Below are 21,542 nucleotides of genomic sequence, written 5' to 3'. Positions count from 1 at the left end.
ATCCATTCATTTGGTTGCCTTTTACTTCGCACTTAAAATTTCTGTAATTATTTTATTACACTTGTTAACTGTTTTTATTTTTTATCATATTCGGTTTTATAATATACTATTTGCTTTATCTTGAAAATAAGATTTGGACTTATTGATTGAGAGACATAATTTATTTTTTCAAATTTTATTTTTAACTACTAGAGTAGTTAGGCTATTATTGTAATGTTGTTATTGTATTTTTTTTTTAAAAAAAATAATTTTTGGTATCTCAGTACTTTGTTCTTAATTTTTATTCCACCTAACTTTTTCTACTTTAAAAACAGTACATAAGTATTTTTTTCCCCTTTTCCATCGCTGTGGGATTTTACCAGTATATATTTATTTGCTCAATTATATTAAAAATACTCTATCCCTGCCCAACATGGGACGTGAGCGTACTCCCTGAAATGAAATTAAGTGGTCGGTGGTCCGTTCGCTTGCCGGAGCTAGTCCCGTCATTGCGCATGCCGATACTAGTCCACCATTGTACTTACAATGAAGTAAAAAGTAATGCATGTTTAGGGACTTGATCTTAATATTTTCAGCAAATAGAAATTAACACCCCGCCTGCCGGGGGTAGTTCAATTTCGCGACTGTCATGTACGGAAACAAAATGACAAACACTTGGCGCATTCGGGACCGTCGAATCATTTGGTCCGCAGTTAAAAGTGTCCTAGTACCGGCAGTGCGGTTGCCGACACTAGATCATTTTTGTCCACACCGAGCGGGTCTTTGAACTTAAATAGAATATAGAATATGATGAGGGCTTTTCGCTAATTTTATGCCGTTGGGTTGTGAAAATAAATTAATACAAGGTCCCTCGGCAGTCTTTGTTAAGTTCGGATTCATCCTAGATATTTCCACGTCTTAAAAGTCTAAAACCCTAACCCCCTCTGTTTTCTTTTATCTTCTCTCCCTCTCCTCTCCATCGAAGCTTCAACGAACGTTCCACCGCTGCGCCGCCGGCCACCATCCGCCGTCACTCGACCGCTGTCTCTACCCGCGCCGCCACCAACAACCCCTGGACTCGTGCCGTTTGAGGTACGCCCTCCCTCCTTGTCCGCCTCTGCCCTTGTATCCCCTTCCGTTTCCTCCCCTCTTCTTGTTTCACTCTCTTCCTTACTACTTTATCCAATCTAGCTGAGGAAGCCGTAGAAACCTCGCGTTGCCTTCGCCACCTTCATATTCGCATTCAAATCCACTTCCTTCTTATCCCCCAAATTCAGCGAAGAGCAATGGGGATATTCGAACCGTATCGAGCAATCGGTTACATCACTAGTGGTGTCCCCTTCTCCGTCCAGAGACTGGGGACCGAGACCTTCGTCACCGTCAGCGTTGGAAAAGCGTGGCAGATCTATGATGTAAGCTTTCTATCTTGTAAAGTTCGTTCTTTTTCGGTTGTGTCTCGAGTTCTCTTAAATATGGAGAAACTTTATCAAAGAAAATTGCACCCGAAGTTTGATAAGCTTGGCCCTGAAAATCTGCAAGCTGAATTTTAACGGCCGTCCACTATAATTTGTTTCCAGGTTGGTTCAATTGACATGCCTGCTATGTTTTTTTAATAGGAGCCAACTAAAGATTTGCTGTTGAAAAACTGAAATTTATTCACTATTAGTCTGTTCTTTTTCTGATGTGCAGTGTATTTGATTTCAGTTCCATTATATTTTGATAATTGTGGTGCATAGATTCTCCAAATGATTAAGAATCAAGTTAATATAAGAATTATAGATAGGCATCACATTTTTCTAATGGAGAGTGGTGACTATATGGAGTTGTTGATGTAGATGATCCAATATTGCAATCATATACTAATTGGGGCTGTCTACAATTATTTTATATTTATGATGGACTAGCCATGTTGTATACAATAATCATGCAAGGTATATGGATCTATAGTGGAAATAAGCACTTTTCTGAAACTAGTATTGTCTGTTCTTAGACTATATGGCAGCTTGAGCTCTACATCCAAACAAACATGAATGATAATGGTTTTCATGAACTTATTTTTCTCCCGGGTGGGGGGCGGGGGGGGTCAATTATTTTGAATCCTTTTGATAGACAATAGAGTAAATTTTCTTGAAAAAGAAAAAACAAGATAGTTTATATTTTTTTTGGTGCTTTTCCATGCCACCCTCTGAATATTGCTTACTTTAATGCATATCCCTCACAAAGTGAAACCTTCATATGTAACCTTGTGAAGTACTGAATGTTGCAATTGTAACTCTCTTGTTCTAAGGCATGTCTCTTTATTAAGATACAAACTTTAATAATCAAATGTCTATATTACTCACTGCATATCCTTTAAAACCATTTGTTCTTTCATTTTTTTCCTTCTCTTCAACGTTATTTGGTTAGTATTCTTATGTTGGATTACAAGTTAGGACACGTAGTGCTCCTTTTACCGTTTAATGCATAAATTTAGATATGCATAGGTCTCTCATATGTGCAAAATTAAATTGGCATGTTGATTTTTAGTTTTTTATTATGTGGATGCTGAATAATTGTTTCCTTTCTTTTTCTTGTGGCAGTGTGCTAAGTTGACACTGGTGCTCGCTGGTAGGTTTTTTTTTTCAATTATTTTTATTTTTGCGTAATTAATGTTCTTCTCTTCTGTTGGTTTGTCACATGGATGTCTAAAATGTGGTCCTTTGTATGTTCATCTTATCTGTCAGACTGTCACCATGCCTGCAGACTGCACTACTTCTATGAAAATCCTCATCCATACAAACATTGCTGATGAAATATTTTCTTTGTTATCCAATTTGGCTTAAGCCTATTACTTTCAACCTCTGGCAATAGGATCAAAAAGATAGATTTTCATTCATACTATGGAAGAAAGTACATTTATACATATTAGAATGCACTTCTTTATCTATAGTTAAGAGCTCGACCAAGGTTTGGAAACTAGGTTTTGCTTTATCTTTAAGCTGGGTCACACAAGTTGTAGAATCAGCAACTTTGGCTCTATTTATGATAGTGGTGGTCAGTAAATAATGAAAAGAATTTGAAAAATAGAAAACTAGCAGCAAAAACCATAATACATCATTTTACATTATATTCTATTGTTTGGGACATTTAGCGTACTACTTGCTGGTTTTGGGCCAAATTTACCCCACCAATGCCCAAACCGGGGAAAAATCTCATAATTTCAGAGTGTAAAGCTGGATGCACGTGCCTTTTGATGATAGCTTAATAGTCAATAGATGACGAATCTATTAAATTTGAGCTCAATCAGAGTTCAGACCTTTAAGTCCACAATTTCCCCTGTTCCTTCCCCTCAGAAAAATCACAAAAAAACTCTTATATCTAGAGAAGTTGTGACTTTATGAAAAATTTTCGGAAATGGACATGTATATATATTTTTTTTAACTTGCAAATCTTGAATCTAATTTTGAGAAGTTGATTTTGGAAGGCTAGAGTCATCACCTTTGAGGAAAGATCCTTCTTTAAACTTAAAAAACAACCAAGGAGATTACATAAGATGACATCAAGCATCTAAAAATACTATGAAAAATGGCCCAAAAATGACATCAGATTCCCTACTTCATTAAACTTAGCATGCATGATCAGTTTTGGTTGGTTTCAAACCAAGCTGGATGCATTTCTCAGAATTGTTGAACTCATGCAATTCTTGACTCATCAAGGTCCAAAATGCTTCAGATTTGGTTGAAACTTCAAACCAAAACTTGAATATCAACAATTACAGAAGGGTGAAATTTCAAAGTGAAGATTACCTGCTCCAGTGGATTACGCATGTTGATAATCATTTCCAGTTGAATGATACCATCTTTCCAGAAATCATCAACAAGGGTAGTTTTTTTTCCCCTTTGGCAAACCATTATTAGATATCTTGATAGAAGACTTTGTAATATAATGTTTTCAACATATGATGAGCCATGCTTCAAAGGATTGAGAAATTATTTTTTTCACTACTTGAGATACTTGACTACTTGATGGGCTGAACCATTTACGGTGTTATGGACCAAATATCACCAATTGCAGTCACTTGGAATCCAAGATGATCACTGGTAAACAGCGCTTCATATGTTTCTCAGGTGATCCAATCTGGTACAAAATGAAGACCTTGAGATGAAGCTGCAATCTGCAGGAGTTCCCCCCCTTTCCCCTGAAGAGAGATTTTTTTTTTTTTTTTAAATTTCCTGTTTAATGAACTTACACATGTAAATTTATACTAAATAAATACGGAAGTAGAATAACTTAGTTGCCTTATCATGTATTATTTTGTTTTCATTTGGCTCCAAATAATGTCAATGAAAATTAAATACCTTTCAATGTGAAAGTCCACACTGCTAATCATAAAATATAAACCACAAAAAAAAAAAAACCCAAGTGTTTTGGAGGTCTCTAACCTATGCATCAAGTTCTAAACCAAAATTCAATTGATCTGGATGTCTCTAAACTATCATATGCTTGATCACCTTGTTACCTGCCCTACCAGTTTATTAATTTGTCAAATTTGTCCTTATTGCATCCTATTGCTAATACACTGATGTTGTTCTTTTTTCTTAACCATGTGCATATAATATCTTCCAGGACCCCAATTACCAAAGAAGATCCGAGCTCTGGCTTCCCACAAGGTTTACACATTTGCTGCTTTCGGAACTGAAATTGGACTTTTCAAACGTGCTCAGCAGGTTTATACATAGCAGAGAGTCGCCTTTTGCCTTGAGTTGAAGTATTTTGTAGTTCTAGTTATATATATTTTATTAATTGTGCTGCTTACTCTATCAATGCTAGTATAGAAGTTATGTAGACCTTTACAGAAGTATTTTTGTCCTTCATCAATATATGAAGATACACATACTGGTTGGAGATTCATATGATCCAGTCAACAAGTTTCATTCGAAACCACTACTGAGTGAGTGTTGTAAAAGATTTATTGCTTAGATAAACAAGAAGTTATCAAAATGAATATGTATAGGATTTTTTTTTTGAATCATTGGAAATAGAAAGTTAATATGAAAAGCAATGAAGACATCAGATACCAGAATAGCATTTAGAAGAGATCATGACAGGAATTGGAGAATAAATATAGAGAAGTAATGGAAAATTTTTAAGGAAGCATCATAATACGTGGTTTCATACAGTATCTTATGAATTATTTGTGGTTGCAACTTTTTACCTTTTTAAGAGGATCTTCTATTGCTTGTTTATTTATTTCATTCTAATGTCCAACATTGTCCAAAAGCTATTAGTATTCTGTGTTCACATTTTACTCAACAAAGTGCATTTGGATCTCAAAATGCGTTACCTTCTATTTTGGTTACTTATGCTTTGCAACAGAGCACGGGCGCCCACGCATGCACGCAAAATCAAAAAGAGAAGCATGACAGGCTTCTGAAATATTACTTTCCATTGAGTTTGTAATAAAAACCATAGATGGTTGTCATCTTTCACCATTCAGGAGACAGGAATATCAGCAAAGAATGTTCTACTGGCCTGCATGTTTTAGTATTGTGTTATTCTTTTGGTTGAACATGCAGTGGCATTATAGGCTTAACAGAAGTCTGGTTAACTACAATTCTTTTTTTCATTTGTAGAGTATATATGTTCTTCTTAACATATCAAAATTCTCATATATGGACCAAAAATGCTGTAAAATGAGTTATGAGCAACTTCCTTTGTATGGTTTATTACTTTTTTTTCCTTTCTTAATTTTTTACATTTTTCAACTTTGCTGCATTTTTTTTAGGAAAAAGATGTCTTCATTCTCTCATGAGATAATCTTCTTCATCGTAACAATTTATCACAAGATATGCTACGTTGGAAACTATAGGAAGGGAATTGCCTTCCAAAATATATTACTTTGGAATAAGGTTAACAGCTATGGAAAATCTATCACCATCCTCTCTTTTAAGCATTCTTTGCATTCTATTTTATTTATTTTTTAAGAGTATGTGGCTTACCATGGGCATCTTTTCCTTGACCAACTAATTTTAATATCTTCTTATTAAGTATACCCCATTCCTGGTGCATGCATGTCCTTCCAAATCCATAATCATCGTCATCAAGCCTTGCCCCTATGTGGGTTTTCTTTAGCTTTATGTATCTTCATCCACCAAGCATCCTATTTAAGGTTGCCTGGGATGTTATATTAAGCTTTTTAATACCATCCCTCATAACTTCTATCCATGTCATGTTAGGTATTATCCTCCTCCTCCATCCTTATTAAAGATTAGTGATACCTCTCCTTACTGGATCTTTCTTAGTTCTTCAATGCACATGCCTATACCATCTCAATTCATTCTTCATCATTTTATCCTTAATCTGTGCAACTCCTAAAGCTCCTATGATTAGTTTTCCTTTCTGATTTTCGCTATGGTCGCTTTACCGGTATTTCACTTTTTAAATCAGGTAGCCACATGGAGCAGACATGAAGAAAAAGTTAATTCATTACTTTTGTTTGGAGACCATATTTTAAGCCTTGATATTAAAGGTAATGCATTTATATGGGCATTTAAAAGAGTGAAAGGGAACCTTGAACCAGTTGGGCATATTCAGTTAGAAGACAAATTCTCTCCAAGCTGTATAATGCATCCTGATACTTACTTAAACAAGGTAACTGCAGCCTCAGTTTTAATTCCTGATGCACATGCAGTGCCATCATGGAATTTTGACTTTTATTACAAATACTTGCTTTATAAAGGACTGAAGATTATGATTCAAATAGGTCATTATCGGAAGCCAAGAAGGTCCATTGCAATTATGGAACATCAGCACCAAGAAGAAACTTTATGAATTTAAAGGCTGGAATTCATCTGTTTGTTGTTGTGTTGCATCGCCTGCATTGGATGTGGTTGCAGTTGGCTGTTCTGATGGAATGATTCACATTCACAACATGCGTTATGATGAAGAGTTAGTTTCATTCACCCATTCTACACGTGGTGCTGTGACTGCTTTATCATTCAGAACTGGTAATTTTTTCAGCTGAAGTTTTGTTTAAAGGACAAGTTAGAGTTAATAAGGCATTATATTTTCTAGCATTACCTTACTTATATACTAATTGTTTTAAATCCCTTAAAATATGGATCAATATGTGGTTGTTTCATCTATATTTAAACCTTTTCATTTTCATCATGTAGTTTGTTGTGTTTTTTCCATACATATGGAGAGCTTGATGTAGCTTATATATCATGTTAATAAAGCAAATGCTTGGGTTGTGTTATTGCACTAGAATTCATCTCCATCACCTCTGCTTCAGTTTGGGAATTTGTAAATTTGTGTATTTTGTATATAGCAAGATCTACTTTGTTTTTTTCGTCTTACTAAAATGCTGTAAGGGTAAGAATCATAACAGACGCAGCATGGTCGACTGTGACTGTCCTATCAGCAAGATCCTTTATTTATTTATTTATTTATTTATTTATTTATTTATTTATTTCTATGAGTGAAATATGGCTGGACTTTGGCAGAAGCCTTTTCCGCTGTTATGACTCCATCTTTGTTCATAGACCTGTCTATGTTATCTTTCTATGTTCTATAGAGCCAAAAAAGAGGAGTATATCAACCATAAGTTGGAGTGGGGGCATGTGTAATAACTAACGTAAATTAAAAAGTTCAATGCAAAAAAGTCTAATCATGAATATTTCACTGATCCAAGGATTATGTCCATCCATCATATGGCTCTCTTTAGTCACCCATGCATTGCATGTGTTGATCTCGAGTCATATTTGTATACCAGTGTAATTTTAATTAGCTGCTTCCTACTTGGAGAGATGTGCTTGTCAATTAAATATATCAAGTTTTAAGCCTGGAATTTTTGGTTTGACATCTGATATAACGATAGAAGTAGATGAATTTCCACTTATGAAAGAAACTTTAAGATATGATTATGCCTTGATCGTGAGTAACTAAAATGGGACATCAAAATTTGGGTGAATACTTTGTTGCGTCTAATTAAGTTGCACACCATTTTGGACTCATTAAAAGTCATATTTCGCTCATATTTTACTTATTCATAGTGTTAAATGAAGATACCTGTACTAGTTTTCTGACAGTTAATTATGATTACTTTTTGTTGCATTTATTCTCTCATTGTGCTAGATGGACAACCTCTTCTGGCCTCTGGGGGTTCATCAGGCATTATAAGCATATGGAATCTGGAGAAAAGAAGACTACAATCAGTCATCAGGGAAGCTCATGATGGTTCAATAATATCACTCCATTTTTTGGCTAATGAACCTATTCTTATGAGTTCTGCTGCAGATAATTCAATAAAAGTAAGAAGTTTACATGTTGTACTTTTTGGTATATTTGTATACATTTTTTCTTATATACCGCAAATGCTAGCTGTTGGTTAGTTTATGCAATGTCATGCTTGGAGGTTTACACTTAAGTAACTGAAGCAGGTAAATATTGGAGGTTTAAGTGAGGTCCGAATAGGTTATTGTTGGTTACTGACATCCCTTCTCTTGTACTCTTTTAGGTCTCCAGGGATATTAGTTTTTGTCTCAATTATTAATTGTTGCTTTGGATCATTAAAAGTATTTTTGTTTCTTCTTGAATAAAAGGATTGGAAGTGGTTGTTGGGTAGTGATTCATGTAATCAGATGCAGGCTTCTAAGCTTAACTGGTTATTTGGTTGTTGAAGTGATTATCAATTTTGGGACTTGTCTCTGGTGATGATGGATGTCATTTTTGTATCCTAGAATTGGCAGGGTTTAGGTTCTCCTTGGCAGGGTTTTAAATCTCGTAGGATGGAGTTGTCTCAAATTTCCTATGGAACGGGACGTGCTGCCGTCCCGTCCTGTCCCATCCCATCCCGATACTTGGGATAGAAGATGTCCCAAGACATCCCAATCGGGATGCTGAGATGCTAGCGAGACGGCGGATGGTACCCTATCTTGGTGTCCCGAAGGATTTTTTGTTGAGACATGAATTCTTGCTTCTTGGATCAAATTTAGGCTTTGACATGCCCATATGTCTGCTTCCATTCTAAATTTCTTGTTTTTGCTTGCCGGATCAAACTACAAAAAACTTATTTTTATTTGCTAAAAGGCAATCATAGTCATCCACTCATAACTATGATATAGTTCCAATGATTGCAATGCGTCGGTATGATGGAAGTCTTAGTATATGACAGAGATATCCAAAAATCCATGATGTTTTCTCATTCATTCATTGAATGTAACTTGTTATTTTTCCAATTAAACTGACATATTGTCAGACCAAAAGTACTAAATATTGGCAAGAGTGCATGCAACCCATTTTTATTCTACATTAACATGTAACTTATTTTTCTTCTGTATATGGAGCTTTGATATCATCCCACACTTGAAAGAATTAATGTATTATCATCTATTGAATGGTCTTCAGGCATTAGCTATTTTGATTTATTTGTTTTAATATTCTTACAAGTTATAACATTTGTTACTTATTTTAACTGGAATTATTCAAACCATCTGTCTTTTCTGATAGATGTGGATATTTGATACAACTGATGGGGATGCTCGTCTTTTACGCTTTCGAAGTGGTCATAGCGCTCCACCGCGGTGCATAAGGTGAAACAATTAGTCCCATGACTTGCTCTTTATGTGTGATATTTGTTAACTTATCATGTTAGTTTCATAATTATATGCTTTTCCAGATAACGACATTGTTATCCTATAAAAATTCTCCAATTTTTTTGCCTGTGCCATTCATTGCTTCCTACGTTTAAATCATAGCATTCTGGCGGTTTGATTTACTGCATTGATGGTTTAATTTATTTTCCATCTCCAGAATCTCGCAACCAGTTGAGAATTGGATTGTTTTGAGGTCTTTATGATTTTGTATTCTCTCCTTGTTTTTATCTTGCAAGAACTCTCTTCCATGCTTTTAGGCCCTTTTGGAAAAATTCACTGCAATTTTATGGTGAAAGCACAGCTTGATAAGCTAATCCTGAATTTTAATTTTTACCATATCTGGATGAAAGCTTTAGGAAGGAGCTAATGGTTTCAAATTGCTGTTTATGAAGAACCTTGTCTGTGCATGTTGTATTCTTGTTAGCCATTTTTGAAAGGGATACTCTGTGTACTCACTCGAGGATAGTTGACAATGATGACACTTGAACATACTTAAATTTTCACTTGGATCCTATTTCTTTGTATGTTCAGATGCGTTCATCTTCTTTGTTGGTTTCATGCTGTTATCAATTGATCGATAAGTTTGTAATTTGTTTAGTACCACTAAATTTCAATATCTGAATTTCTTTTGGAGTGCCTTGTCGAACTCTAGGTGTTTTCTGTTAAGGGTAATTGATGACTTATATCTAAATGGTTGACTGTACTGATTCATGGGATCTCTGATGCTACCAGATTCTATGGAAATGGAAGATACATTTTATCAGCTGGTCAGGATCGTGCTTTTCGTCTTTTCTCTGTCATTCAGGTTTTGCTCTTTTTTTTTTTCTTTTTTATTGCTGTTTTTCGCACTTCTGCTCTGCTCAATTATGATAACTTTAAGTAAACATGGTCTACTCTATGATCTCTATGTATTTTAGTGCTTCAAAAAAGTCCACTTACCTAGTTGTACGCTTAATCTCAGGCCACCTGACTTTGATATTTTGTTCGGAGCCATGCATTCTGTGTTCTTATTACTGGAGCTAATACAATTCTATTTTACATGTTCCTGGCTCCTTCTTGCTTTTCCATTGTAAGGAAACTCTTTCTTAGATGAGTTCACATAATGCATCAACCACTAGAATGTAAAGTAGCCTTGTTTGACTTCACCAGCCTGGTTTTACAAAAACAAATTTTGAGAAAATCCAGAATTCTCGTATGGCTACTAGAATATAAAAGACTATGGTGAAGTACTAAAAATCGAAAAGGATAAATCTTTTTAAAGGCAAAAAAAAAAAAAAAAAACAGTTCAGTGCAAATCAGCTGCACCTAGAGTAAGTACATAAATGGTTGTTAGGCTCATTTGATTTATGTGGGAGAGTATTATGATTACACTTGTTTTTGGTTAATATTGGCAATATTCCTAAGCAAGATGTCAATTGGTTTTTGTCTGCATGTCACTGTATTTATTGTTGTTGAGCAGGATCAACAAAGTAGGGAGCTTTCTCAGCGGCATGTGACTAAAAGAGCCAAGAAACTTAGATCAAAGGTATGCTTAGGAAAAACAAACAGTTCATTATTTGTTAGTATATCTTTTTTATAACTGTTTTCAGTGAGGGACTGTTTATGTGCCTCTTCATTTCTTTTATGTTTACGCTATGTGTAAGATTGCCAAGTAATCGTCAATATCTTTATTTGCCAACTCACAGGAAGAAGAGATCAAACTGAAGCCTGTCATTGCATTTGATTTTGGTATGGATTTCCCTCTGGATGTCATTTTTATGGCTATGAACTTGTCCTGTCAGTTTTTGGTCTGAGGCGTCCTTAATGCATGAACTATAGACATTATGCTTGCACGATGCATATTCTGGCATGATGCATTTGCAAGGGCATGGGAAGGTCAGGAGACGTCCCTTTCTTAATTCATATGGAGATCAAAGGTTTTATGCAAGCATACAAAATCCCACCTTAGAATATGACATGGTGGATACATTATTTTGCCTAAAGCCTAAAACTGTTAGGTGTTCATGTTTGCTGACATGCTTGGCCGTTCCAGGTCTAGCCACTTGCCAACCACGCATTGCATGATGGATTTTTATGCCGGTAGCAGTGATGTGCCATGTGTCAAAGTTCACTGGGCATCATTGATTACATTGTTTGAGGGCTTATATCTGTCTCAAGTTGCTTATATACTTGCACCTTGGTTATTTGAGTGCTTTTGTTTGACATACTCCTTCAGCATTTATAATATTTGTTTAGGCATGTGCAGTGCACATGTGAGTTATTTGGAATTTTATTTTGGTGCATGGATAACGTTTGATGAAGAGTTGCACATGTTTCATGGATTTGAGTGTTTTAATGAAGTTAAATGGTAGACTTTATGATTTGATGGAAGAGAAGATGCTTGATTGACAATTGTGACAATTATGGAAGTGGTGATCCTGGTGATGATGATGCAACATCTTTCCTCTAACGTGAAGTGGATGACATTTTCTAGGGCAAGAAATATTCTTAACAGTTCCTCTCAGATGACATCTCTTTTGGGTCTTATCAGTAATCAGCTCATTTCCCTGCTAATGGATTTTCCTTATAATGTGGGATCCTTCACCATATGTCTTTGATTGGGACAAGTTGTTGAACACATAATATATGTTTCTGTATGTATATTATAGTGTTTGTCCTCTAAAGCCTAATTTATATTGTCATTCTATGATCTGAACTAGTTCATTAGTTAAGCATCCTAGTCCTTCGTCAGATCCTTGCTAGTACCTCATGCCCATATCAGTTCATGGTTATTCTAGAATATTGTGAGTTGGAAATCAGTGGGATATGAAATCTTTTTTTGGAAGTTGGGATTTCATGGAAGAGCATCAATTCCCCTTCCCTTTGCAGTTAGCTGAAATTTAACTGCAGTAGCTACTAGCTAGTTAGTCATACCTGATCATTAGCTATTAACCTCATGACAATGTTCCTAGAGATTGTGTCAGCAGTTCTGACTGGAACCAGTCAAGCATTTTCTTTTTGGTTGTGTGACATGAAGGGTCATATCAGACCCTAGGATCTTCAATAGTTTGATGATATATTTCACTTGTTCAGCAAGTTATAGATTGGTAATTTGTTTCAAATATCTATTATTTCATGATCTATTTATTACTTTTCTGGTTTATAGTTGCTTTGCATTTTGTTCTGAGAGGTATTATGAATTTCAAGATAATATTTTGCAAGATGGCCCAAGTTCTGTTTAGTGATTTGTTTGTAAAAAAATCTATTTTAGCTGAGATTCGTGAGCGTGATTGGTGCAACGTTGTCACTTGTCACATGGATACTCCACGGGCATATGTATGGCGACTTCAGAACTTTGTTCTTGGTGAGCATATTCTGACACCATCTACAGACAACCAGACACCGGTTAAGGTATACTATTTTATAAACTCTACAGATCCATTATCTTCTCACCTGGTTCCAGCTAAGAATTTATCAGTCTTGGAGATACATCAACAATGGTAGTTTCTTAGGGTTATTTAGCACCTCCATAGTGGAGAAAACATCAACATTTGCTCATAGTACTGCAGATACTGTTGTTTAATGTGTAGGTGAAGTCAATTTGTTTATATTTTTAATGGTGTGACAGGCCTGTGCAATAAGTGCATGTGGTAATTTTGCCATCTTGGGCACTGAAGGCGGTTGGATTGAAAGATTTAACCTTCAATCAGGAATTAGCCGAGGCAGTTACGTGGATATTTCTGAGGCAAGGCAGTGTGCACATGATGGGGAAGTTGTTGGAGTAGCTTGTGACGCTAGAAACAGCATTATAATAAGTGTAGGATACCAGGGTGATATCAAGGTCTGTTTCTCAAATTGTGCTTTTTTTTTTTTTAAATATTATGTTATATCTCTATCTTGCAGATAGTACTGGTTTGGCCTTTTTTTTTTTTTTTGCTTAAACCTAATTTTCTTTTAGTGGGGTGTTCATTTGAATATTTCTCAAACAGAAGTACACATGATATTTATTCTAGCATTGGGACTGTTCCTAGTTTGGTTCAGTCTCGTGCAATATTTTTCTGACCTCTGATAACATGAGACTTTCAAGTACTGGGGGGAATCTGCTATATGCCAAATATAAGAAAATCAGCTTATCATTCTACTAGGAGTGAATGAGTGCAAATTATAGATATGCAGTCTCGCATACTCATCCAAGAAATTAAAACAACAAAAGCTAGGCTCCATGTGTATATTTTGATGTACATTTGCTTGGTAATAGGCTACTACACTATTCGCCACCAATTGGTGAGTCTTTTTGTGTGTAAAGTATTAAAACTTACTAGATGTATGTGAAGGTATTATAAATTTTACCAAGAATTGATGGTTTAATTTATGAATCCATTCAGACAAGTCATCCTGCCTTGTGTGACCGTGTTACCATCTCTTTGATTAACTCTCTCTAGCTGAACACAGCTTGCTATGATCAGTCCTGGATGTTGCTAGAATCCTATGGTTCCATCACATGCAAATGGGTTAGGTAAATGATAATTTCACAAAATATGGACCCAATTATGAGGTATAACCAGACTTGGTTCTGGAAAATTTGGACCAATCTGTGTAGTTTAGGAATCTGGATATTGGACCAAAATTATTGATCCAACTAGATATATCGCAATTCCACAACCAGATTATTGTAATATTTCATATTTCATTTACATTCATTTATCACCTAGGTGATTTGTAAAATTCATATTTTTTTTTTATTAGTCAGAAATTGCAGTTAATTTATTGTTCTAGATTTGGTTACTGTGGCACTACCTTTTGAATTGATAACTCAATTGCAGAGAGCTCCTCTTTCTCAGCCTCAGGTTTTCTTCAATTTTCAAATCCGTAAACTATGTTACTGTCAGAATCAGTGGTTTTTGAATTATTTTTAATATGCATGGATGCACTTTGTTTATGCCAGAGTAACATGAGTCATGTATCTTTTTGCAGGTGTGGGACTTTAAAGGTCGTGAACTGACATCTAGATGGGAAGTTGGATGTGGTGTCACGAAAATCGTATATCACCGAACAAATGGTACTATCCTATCTCTTTTGCATCTGGTATTCAAGAGGAGCATGTGATATGTAACTTTTTATTTTGCTTCAGGTCTTCTAGCAACTGTAGCAGATGATATGGTTCTCCGTCTGTTTGATGTTGTGGCACTACGGTTGGTTCGTAAATTTGAAGGTCATTCAGATCGAATCACTGATTTGTGCTTTAGTGAGGATGGAAAATGGCTACTGTCCTCCAGTATGGATGGGAGTCTAAGAATCTGGGATGTCATATTTGGTAGACAAATAGATGCATTACGTGTCGATGTGCCTATAACAGCAGTATCTCTGTCTCCTTCCATGGATATTATGGCAACTTCTCATGTTGATCAAAATGGTGTCTATCTTTGGTGAGTTTGTGTTTAATTTTTTGGTTAGATCAATTTCCTTTGCTATGACGCCATCAGCTTTTACCTAGGAAGACAACCTATCAGCTGGCATGGAAATTAGCAGCACTGGCTGTATATATATTAACTCTTAAATATATTGAGAATCCTGTGAATATATTAATGAATGATGTTTTATAATTAGGGCTATCAACTGGCATTGTAATTCACAGCACTGACCAAATACATGATATGTAACTATTAAATAAAACCTCGTGTAAGGATAGCTAAGAATTATGAATTTCTAGACAATTTTTCCTAATTCGTGTGAGAAAAGCCATTTGTACTTTGTTGGCATTTAATAGTGGCAGTATATTCTCATTTTATGAGATGCCATCATTCTCATAAAGTTGCCTGTTCAAATCTTCGTTGATCTGCTTATTCTTATTGTTGCATTCTTATGATGTACAAACATTCCTGTTTGTTTCTCTTTGTTGTTTTGCATTACGAACAGTGAGTATGTTTTGTTATTTCTCATGGTCCAAGAGTAAATTTTGTTTTGACATCTGCTTTGTTTTTGGAGTCTCAAGATCTGTGTCTGGTTATCAGGGCTAATCAGGCAATGTTCTCTGGATCATCCCATATCGATTTCTATGGAAGTGGGAAAGAAGTTCGGAAAGTCCAAATGCCATCTGCTTCTTCGAAAGAAGGATCTGAAGAAGATGAATCGATTCGTGCTTCAGGAGATCCATATCAAATAGAAAAAGCTCACCCTGTTCCTTATCCTAATCTTCAAATGCCTAATCTGATCACACTGTCCTTGCTCCCCAGGAGCCAGTGGCAAAGTTTAACTAATTTAGACATTATAAAGGTTCGTATTGGAATATTTTTGTCAAACTCTATGGACTGTTGATTTTACATTTTTACATGGCATAGTTTTTCAAGTTAAGTAAAATCTTTTCCCCCTTGAAGTATTATCTTTACAATTATTTTAAACTGCTTTATGCTTATCAATGTATGGCATGTGTTTTTATTGCTTATGATATCCACCTTTGGATTAAGGCTTTATTTCATTGTTTTATAACAATTTTCAGCTGCGTAACAAGCCAGTTGAGCCGCCAAAGAAGCCAGAAAAAGCGCCTTTCTTCTTGCCATCAATTCCATCTCTTTCAGGAGAAATATTGTTTCAACCTAATGTGGCTGCTATCAATCAAGAAAAAAAAAACAAAAATAATGAGCTGATGCATAATAACAAAAAAATTGATTTATCTTCGCAGTTTATTCTGCTGCTACAGTCCTGTGCAGACACCAGAAATTGTAAGTGCATTTTAGATTGTCTGTATTTACTTGTGCATGCACTTTGAACTTGAGAATGCAATATTTGGAAATATGGGAAGAGGGTGTCTTCCATAACCAGTATCATAATTCCAAAGTTGTGTTTCCTACACATCTTTGTTAATTTCATTCAGTTGTCATCAGTTGATTGGTGCTAGTTTTATCAAGGGTGTGAATAAACAATGCTTAAAACGCCTTAATTCTAGGGAAGAAACATACAAAGGTTAATTTATTCAGCCTTATTATATTTGAGACAAAATAGTCTATCTTCTTTAAGAAAATATATACTGCAAGTCTGATCAATAATTTCCTAGACTTTGCTAAAAAGTGTAGCTGTTTTCAAGTTACTGGTATGTCGGCTATGCAGTTCCTGAACTTGCATCATGTCTTTAGATGAAAAATTGTAGAAAAAAATAAAAAAGATGTAAAGGCTCTTGGATACAAATTAATGGGACATGTGAATCTGAGTTATCCTGTTTGTGTCATATATGTGGGGTACGAAAGTTGAGATTATCAAATCAGCTGATATAACGAAATGGAGGAAATGAGAACACAGTATTAAAGAGGCCACTGTTTCTGCAATGTCAAAGATTTCTGTGATATCTCAAATCATCATTTAACTGAGCTGCAGTATCCTGTATTATATGGCCACCATTCCAAGTGCATATAATTTCCATATATAAGACATTCAACAGGTGTCTGAGTGAGGTGTCTGAACGCCTCCTCAAGTGTCATCAGCCTGTTATTAATTTTCGTTCTGTTTATTGTACATCTGTATTCCTTCTGTGGTTTTCATAGTGAAGTTCTATTTTTCTTCTTTTGCAGTTTCAGCATTCACGGACTATATTAAAAGTTTATCGCCCTCGACTCTAGATGTGGAGCTTCGTATGCTGCAGATAATAGATGATGAAGGTTTGCAAAATATAGATCAGAGGCCAGAGTTGCATTCTATTGGACTGCTTTTGGACTATTTTATTCATGAGCTTTCCTCCAGAAATAACTTTGAATTTATCCAAGCAGTTATTAGATTGTTTCTTAAGGTATGTATTAATGTTTCTTTCCTTGTTTTCCAATGCTAGTTTCATGTTTTCACTTAGATATGAAAATTCAGAAACTTGCACGTAATGAGTTTTTCTTTTTCTTTTTCTTTTTTTTCTTTTCTTTGCTCTGTTACATGGATGCCTCTTTGCCGACATTGTTTCTGCTAGATTAATGCTGTGATTATGTTGTTTCAGTATGTGGTGCTTGGAACAGGTTGTTGCATCTTTAAGCACAATTTAAGATTATTTTGGAGATCAGTAGTGATATTTATTAATATTTTGGTACATTTAGTGGGTATATTTAAGATACTCAAATGAGTGCAGAGCTGTTATTTTTATCTTTTTGGGAAAAGTGAGACCCACATAGGAAGCATTTGTATGCCAATATTGTTTATCAACCATGTTTGGAACTTGTGAGTTGTATGGTGAGAATTGTCTGGCTCTGTCAGTACCAGTACTACATTTGGGACAGTGATATACTCAACACCTGTAGAGAGTATGAGGTGAATTTATTTTCTTGAAGGAACATTTTGTTTTGGTATTTGGGGCTCGTGAATGCAGTGATGTTTATGTGGAGTTGCCATGGAACTTCTATTTACAAATTAAATTTTAGTAGAAGTTTTAAAGACGAAGACAATGCGGTAAGAGTTTCAGGGTGTGCTAGTAGTAGAAGATGAAATGATACTAGCGGTTGAAGTGGGTGGCTGTATCTGTTGGAGGCTGGAAGTGGCTTTGTAGTGTGGGGATTGGGTTTCTATGTAAAACAAGAGGAGGTCAAGAAAACTAGAATTGGCTAGAAAGGATTCAAAAAGCCATTGGAGATGCGATACTCCAAGTGAATGGATTATGATTTGTTGGTTATGGTTATGGTTCTTTTCCATGTAGTTTTCTGGTTGTGTAAAAACTACATGTGTGTGTGTGTGTGTGTGTGTATATATATATATATATAAGCACGTACACACATGATGCACGCACACATACATATACATATACATAGATACATGCATACGTATGTATATACACATGCCAACCTAAAACTAATTTCAAAAATTATATGACCTTCATCTTTTGAAATGCTTGCGGATTTGATTTTTGCATTTTTTTTCACTAGCGAGATCAGTTGTAGAAGTGCTTGAGCGGTATTCTCGCTGAAAGTTTTCGGAATTATAATGACAGTCTCTCTCTCTCCATGATGGTGATCGTAGAGCAAAATCTTCAAAGCAAATGCTTCTGAGGAATTGTTTTATCCTCTGGATTTTTAAAATATATACAGGTTTTCTCTGAATGCATTATCTTTACCATTTTTAAACAGATACATGGCGAAACAGTGCGGCATCATTCAACTCTGCAGGACAAGGCAAAGAGGCTTCTGGATGTTCAAAGTTTGGTTTGGCAGAGGGTAGATGCAATGTTTCAAAGTGCTAGATGCCTTGTTACATTCCTCAGCAATTCACAATTCTAGATACAAGGTGCCTCTTTTTTCTCATTAATATGCTGTGCTGCATGTTTATTTAGGGAGGCTTATATCCTTCGATGCTTATAGCCAATCCATACATAGCTTGTAAGATTTCTGATCAAACATGTGCTCGTGACATCCTTGGTACAACTAGGGCTCCATTTGGCATCACTTCCAGTTTCCAGTTTTTGGTTTTTGTGTTCAAAAATACAAACCGATGCAAAAATGGTGTTTGGTAAACCAAGTTTTATTTTCCACATTTTTGAAAACCCTTTCTCAGTGAAACCGTAGGAACTAGAAAATCTGGTTTTCAAAGTTTTTGAAAACCAATGCCACTCACAGCCACCACCTCTGCCACTACCGTCTCCACCACCACCATTGACACGGCCGCCAAACCCAACCCAAGGGACCATGAAACGAGATTTTTTGTTATATTTTATTTGTAAGAGAAACTGGTTTTAATTTTTAAGAAAACTGAAAATTGAAATGTGGAAGTGATGCCCAAGACTACCTTAGTCTAGAGCTAGTTTCTTTTATACAGTTGATTTTATAAGAAAAGCACAGGAATGGTGATAATCTTGACAGGTAAAATCATTTGAAAGGAAAAAGAATGTATGTTACGGTGATATGTTGTTTCACAAAGGTAGGATGCAATATGTTCACATTGTAAGATAGCAGAAATAGGCTTCCTAAACTTGCACAAAGGACAAATTGATAGTTGCTAACCCTAACGTGACACTGCTGTTATATTTTCATTCCAGGAACCCTATATACGTTCACCTTAGAGATATGCAAGTCATGTTCAGATTTCAGCAAGTGGCAGTGGATTTCTTGACAGCTTTTGACACTTTGCCGCACATTGGCCGTATTCCTTGATAGATCCTTCAGCGGGTGATGGATTGTCTGCTTGAGATTGGGATAAAGTAACAAGAGATCATGTAAAGTACCTGAGAAGATCTGTATGAAAATTTTGTTATGCATACCTATAATTCGGAGAAGAGTTGTGGTTTGATCATCCTCCACAAAGTGCAAGAACATTTTTACTAAGAAAAGAGTTACCATAGGATGTCCCTGGCAGGCTTGTGGAGACCTGCTAGAGGATACAGATGTTTCGGTGAGGGATTGTGATTTTTTGGTGCAACCAGAATGAGCCTGCTGCTTCCCTTTCAGCCTTATCTCTTTTATGTAATGTTTTCAATGTCCATCAGTTAATGTGCAAGGACCACGTCGTCACCAGTTTTGTCCATTCTGTTTTCTTGTTTCTTTCCCTGAGCCTCGAGGCGTGCTGCCTTTTTATTATAAGCCCTTGAACAATAAAATGTCTTTAAAGAAGCAGCAGTGAAACATCTGTGAGCATTTGACTCAATATTTTTGCTTAGGGATGACTCGCAAATGGAACTGAGCTTGAGCTAATCCAACGCCAGAAACAATTCTCAAGTTGGGTGTGAGATTTTTTGCCAAACTTTTCGTGTGTTCAGCTAAATTAGTTCAATACATGCATGTCTTCTACCTGTTGCAGGAACGTACCTCAAAAAAATGTGATTTGACATGTTTAATATGCATTACCAACAAGAATATTAGAGTAGATTGGGGCTAGTCAAAGTGCTTGATCCTTTGCCCCATACTTTGAGGTGCATCTCCTTGCAGCGTGCACCGGTGATAGGTTTAGCTTAAGCCGCTAACATTCGGTTTGGGTAAATGGTCTTTTTAGTCGGTTCGTTCAGGTGGTCATCCTGTATCTTTCTTGGCATTCAGAGTTCCCCATAATTTATTTAATTTTTTAATTTCATTTTGAACATCTATGCCTTGGTAATGAGATTTTGATTTCGAAGGGTGAGATCCATCAAGCATAGAGGTCAAATAGGAAATGATAGCACTGTGGATGGTCATAGTTAGCTTTATCAGAGGTAGTACCACTTGCAAGCTAGAATTTATTTTGTTGATCAAGAGGTTAAAGTAGAATTCATTTTTCAGAGCATGATAGTTGAGAATTGCCAGCAATACCTTGGTATAGATCTGAGAAAATCTCTTATAAATAGCCAATTAAGTATTCTAAAGGTGATGTATCGCTAGTGCATCTTTGATGCAGTTGTCGATGCTCCTGATAGGACATAATCAGCGTGAGCAACATAGATTACCAATAACGAATAGTTCTTTTTTTGCCAAAAAATGGATAATCAATTTTTCAATAATAACTATTTTATTTTCATGATACTTTTTCTTAACTACAATTAATCTGAATTGTTGGAAAATTCAAAATGGATGAGGAGAACATGGATGGAGAATTGGGTACCAGGGGTCCTCTCACTGCCAACTAGCAGACATCAACAACAAGAAAGGACAGCCAAACAGGAACAGCAACTAGCCTATTTTATATTTTGAAAGATTGGGATAAGCTTGTTGACACACTTTAAATTAAATTAGAAGAATTTCTATTTGAAAGGTAAGTCCTGGAATGCATAAAAGAAAGGTCCAAATTTAGAGCTGCCTCACCCTTAAACATCAGATGGTGTTCCAGAGGCCCATTTGGCCACTCTAGAACCAAAATACACCATGCATTCAAAAGCCAACCATCAACCACTCCACTACAAATGCAATAGACCAAGTTGCATTTAACTCTTCATGCTACTCCACCTTGCTTTTATGCTTGCATCTCTTTTGCCCTGGATGTGTGCTGTGAATACTCTGTAAACACAAAGTCAACCTTCGAGGAAGA

The 21,542-nt window shown here is 35.8% G+C and overlaps 1 protein-coding gene across 2 annotated transcripts; it reads left to right on the top strand.

Annotated features, from left to right (window-relative positions):
* Nucleotides 1-927: 927 nt before the first annotated feature.
* LOC105037975 (uncharacterized) lies at nucleotides 928-20,192 on the top strand. Of its 2 annotated transcripts, none has more exons than XM_010913618.4 (20): nucleotides 928-1,071; nucleotides 1,171-1,391; nucleotides 2,559-2,586; nucleotides 4,585-4,685; nucleotides 6,406-6,609; nucleotides 6,722-6,965; nucleotides 8,095-8,270; nucleotides 9,469-9,551; nucleotides 10,347-10,419; nucleotides 11,074-11,139; nucleotides 11,300-11,342; nucleotides 12,865-13,004; nucleotides 13,222-13,434; nucleotides 14,568-14,652; nucleotides 14,725-15,019; nucleotides 15,605-15,866; nucleotides 16,090-16,312; nucleotides 17,156-17,370; nucleotides 18,683-18,839; nucleotides 19,588-20,192. In XM_010913618.4, the coding sequence occupies exons 2-19, from the start codon at nucleotides 1,266-1,268 to the stop codon at nucleotides 18,830-18,832; spliced, it is 2,727 nt and encodes a 908-aa protein (XP_010911920.3). In that variant the 5' UTR covers nucleotides 928-1,071; nucleotides 1,171-1,265; the 3' UTR covers nucleotides 18,833-18,839; nucleotides 19,588-20,192. The 2 variants fall into 2 exon arrangements, with proteins under 2 accessions (XP_010911920.3, XP_073107145.1); XM_073251044.1 differs by having other exon boundaries at nucleotides 937-1,071; nucleotides 1,257-1,391; nucleotides 19,588-19,841.
* Nucleotides 20,193-21,542: the final 1,350 nt, after the last annotated feature.

This window comes from Elaeis guineensis, chromosome 1 (genome assembly GCF_000442705.2).
Source record: "Elaeis guineensis isolate ETL-2024a chromosome 1, EG11, whole genome shotgun sequence".
Classification (NCBI taxonomy): Eukaryota; Viridiplantae; Streptophyta; class Magnoliopsida; order Arecales; family Arecaceae; genus Elaeis; species Elaeis guineensis.
This window is presented reverse-complemented; position numbering and strand designations above follow the sequence as displayed.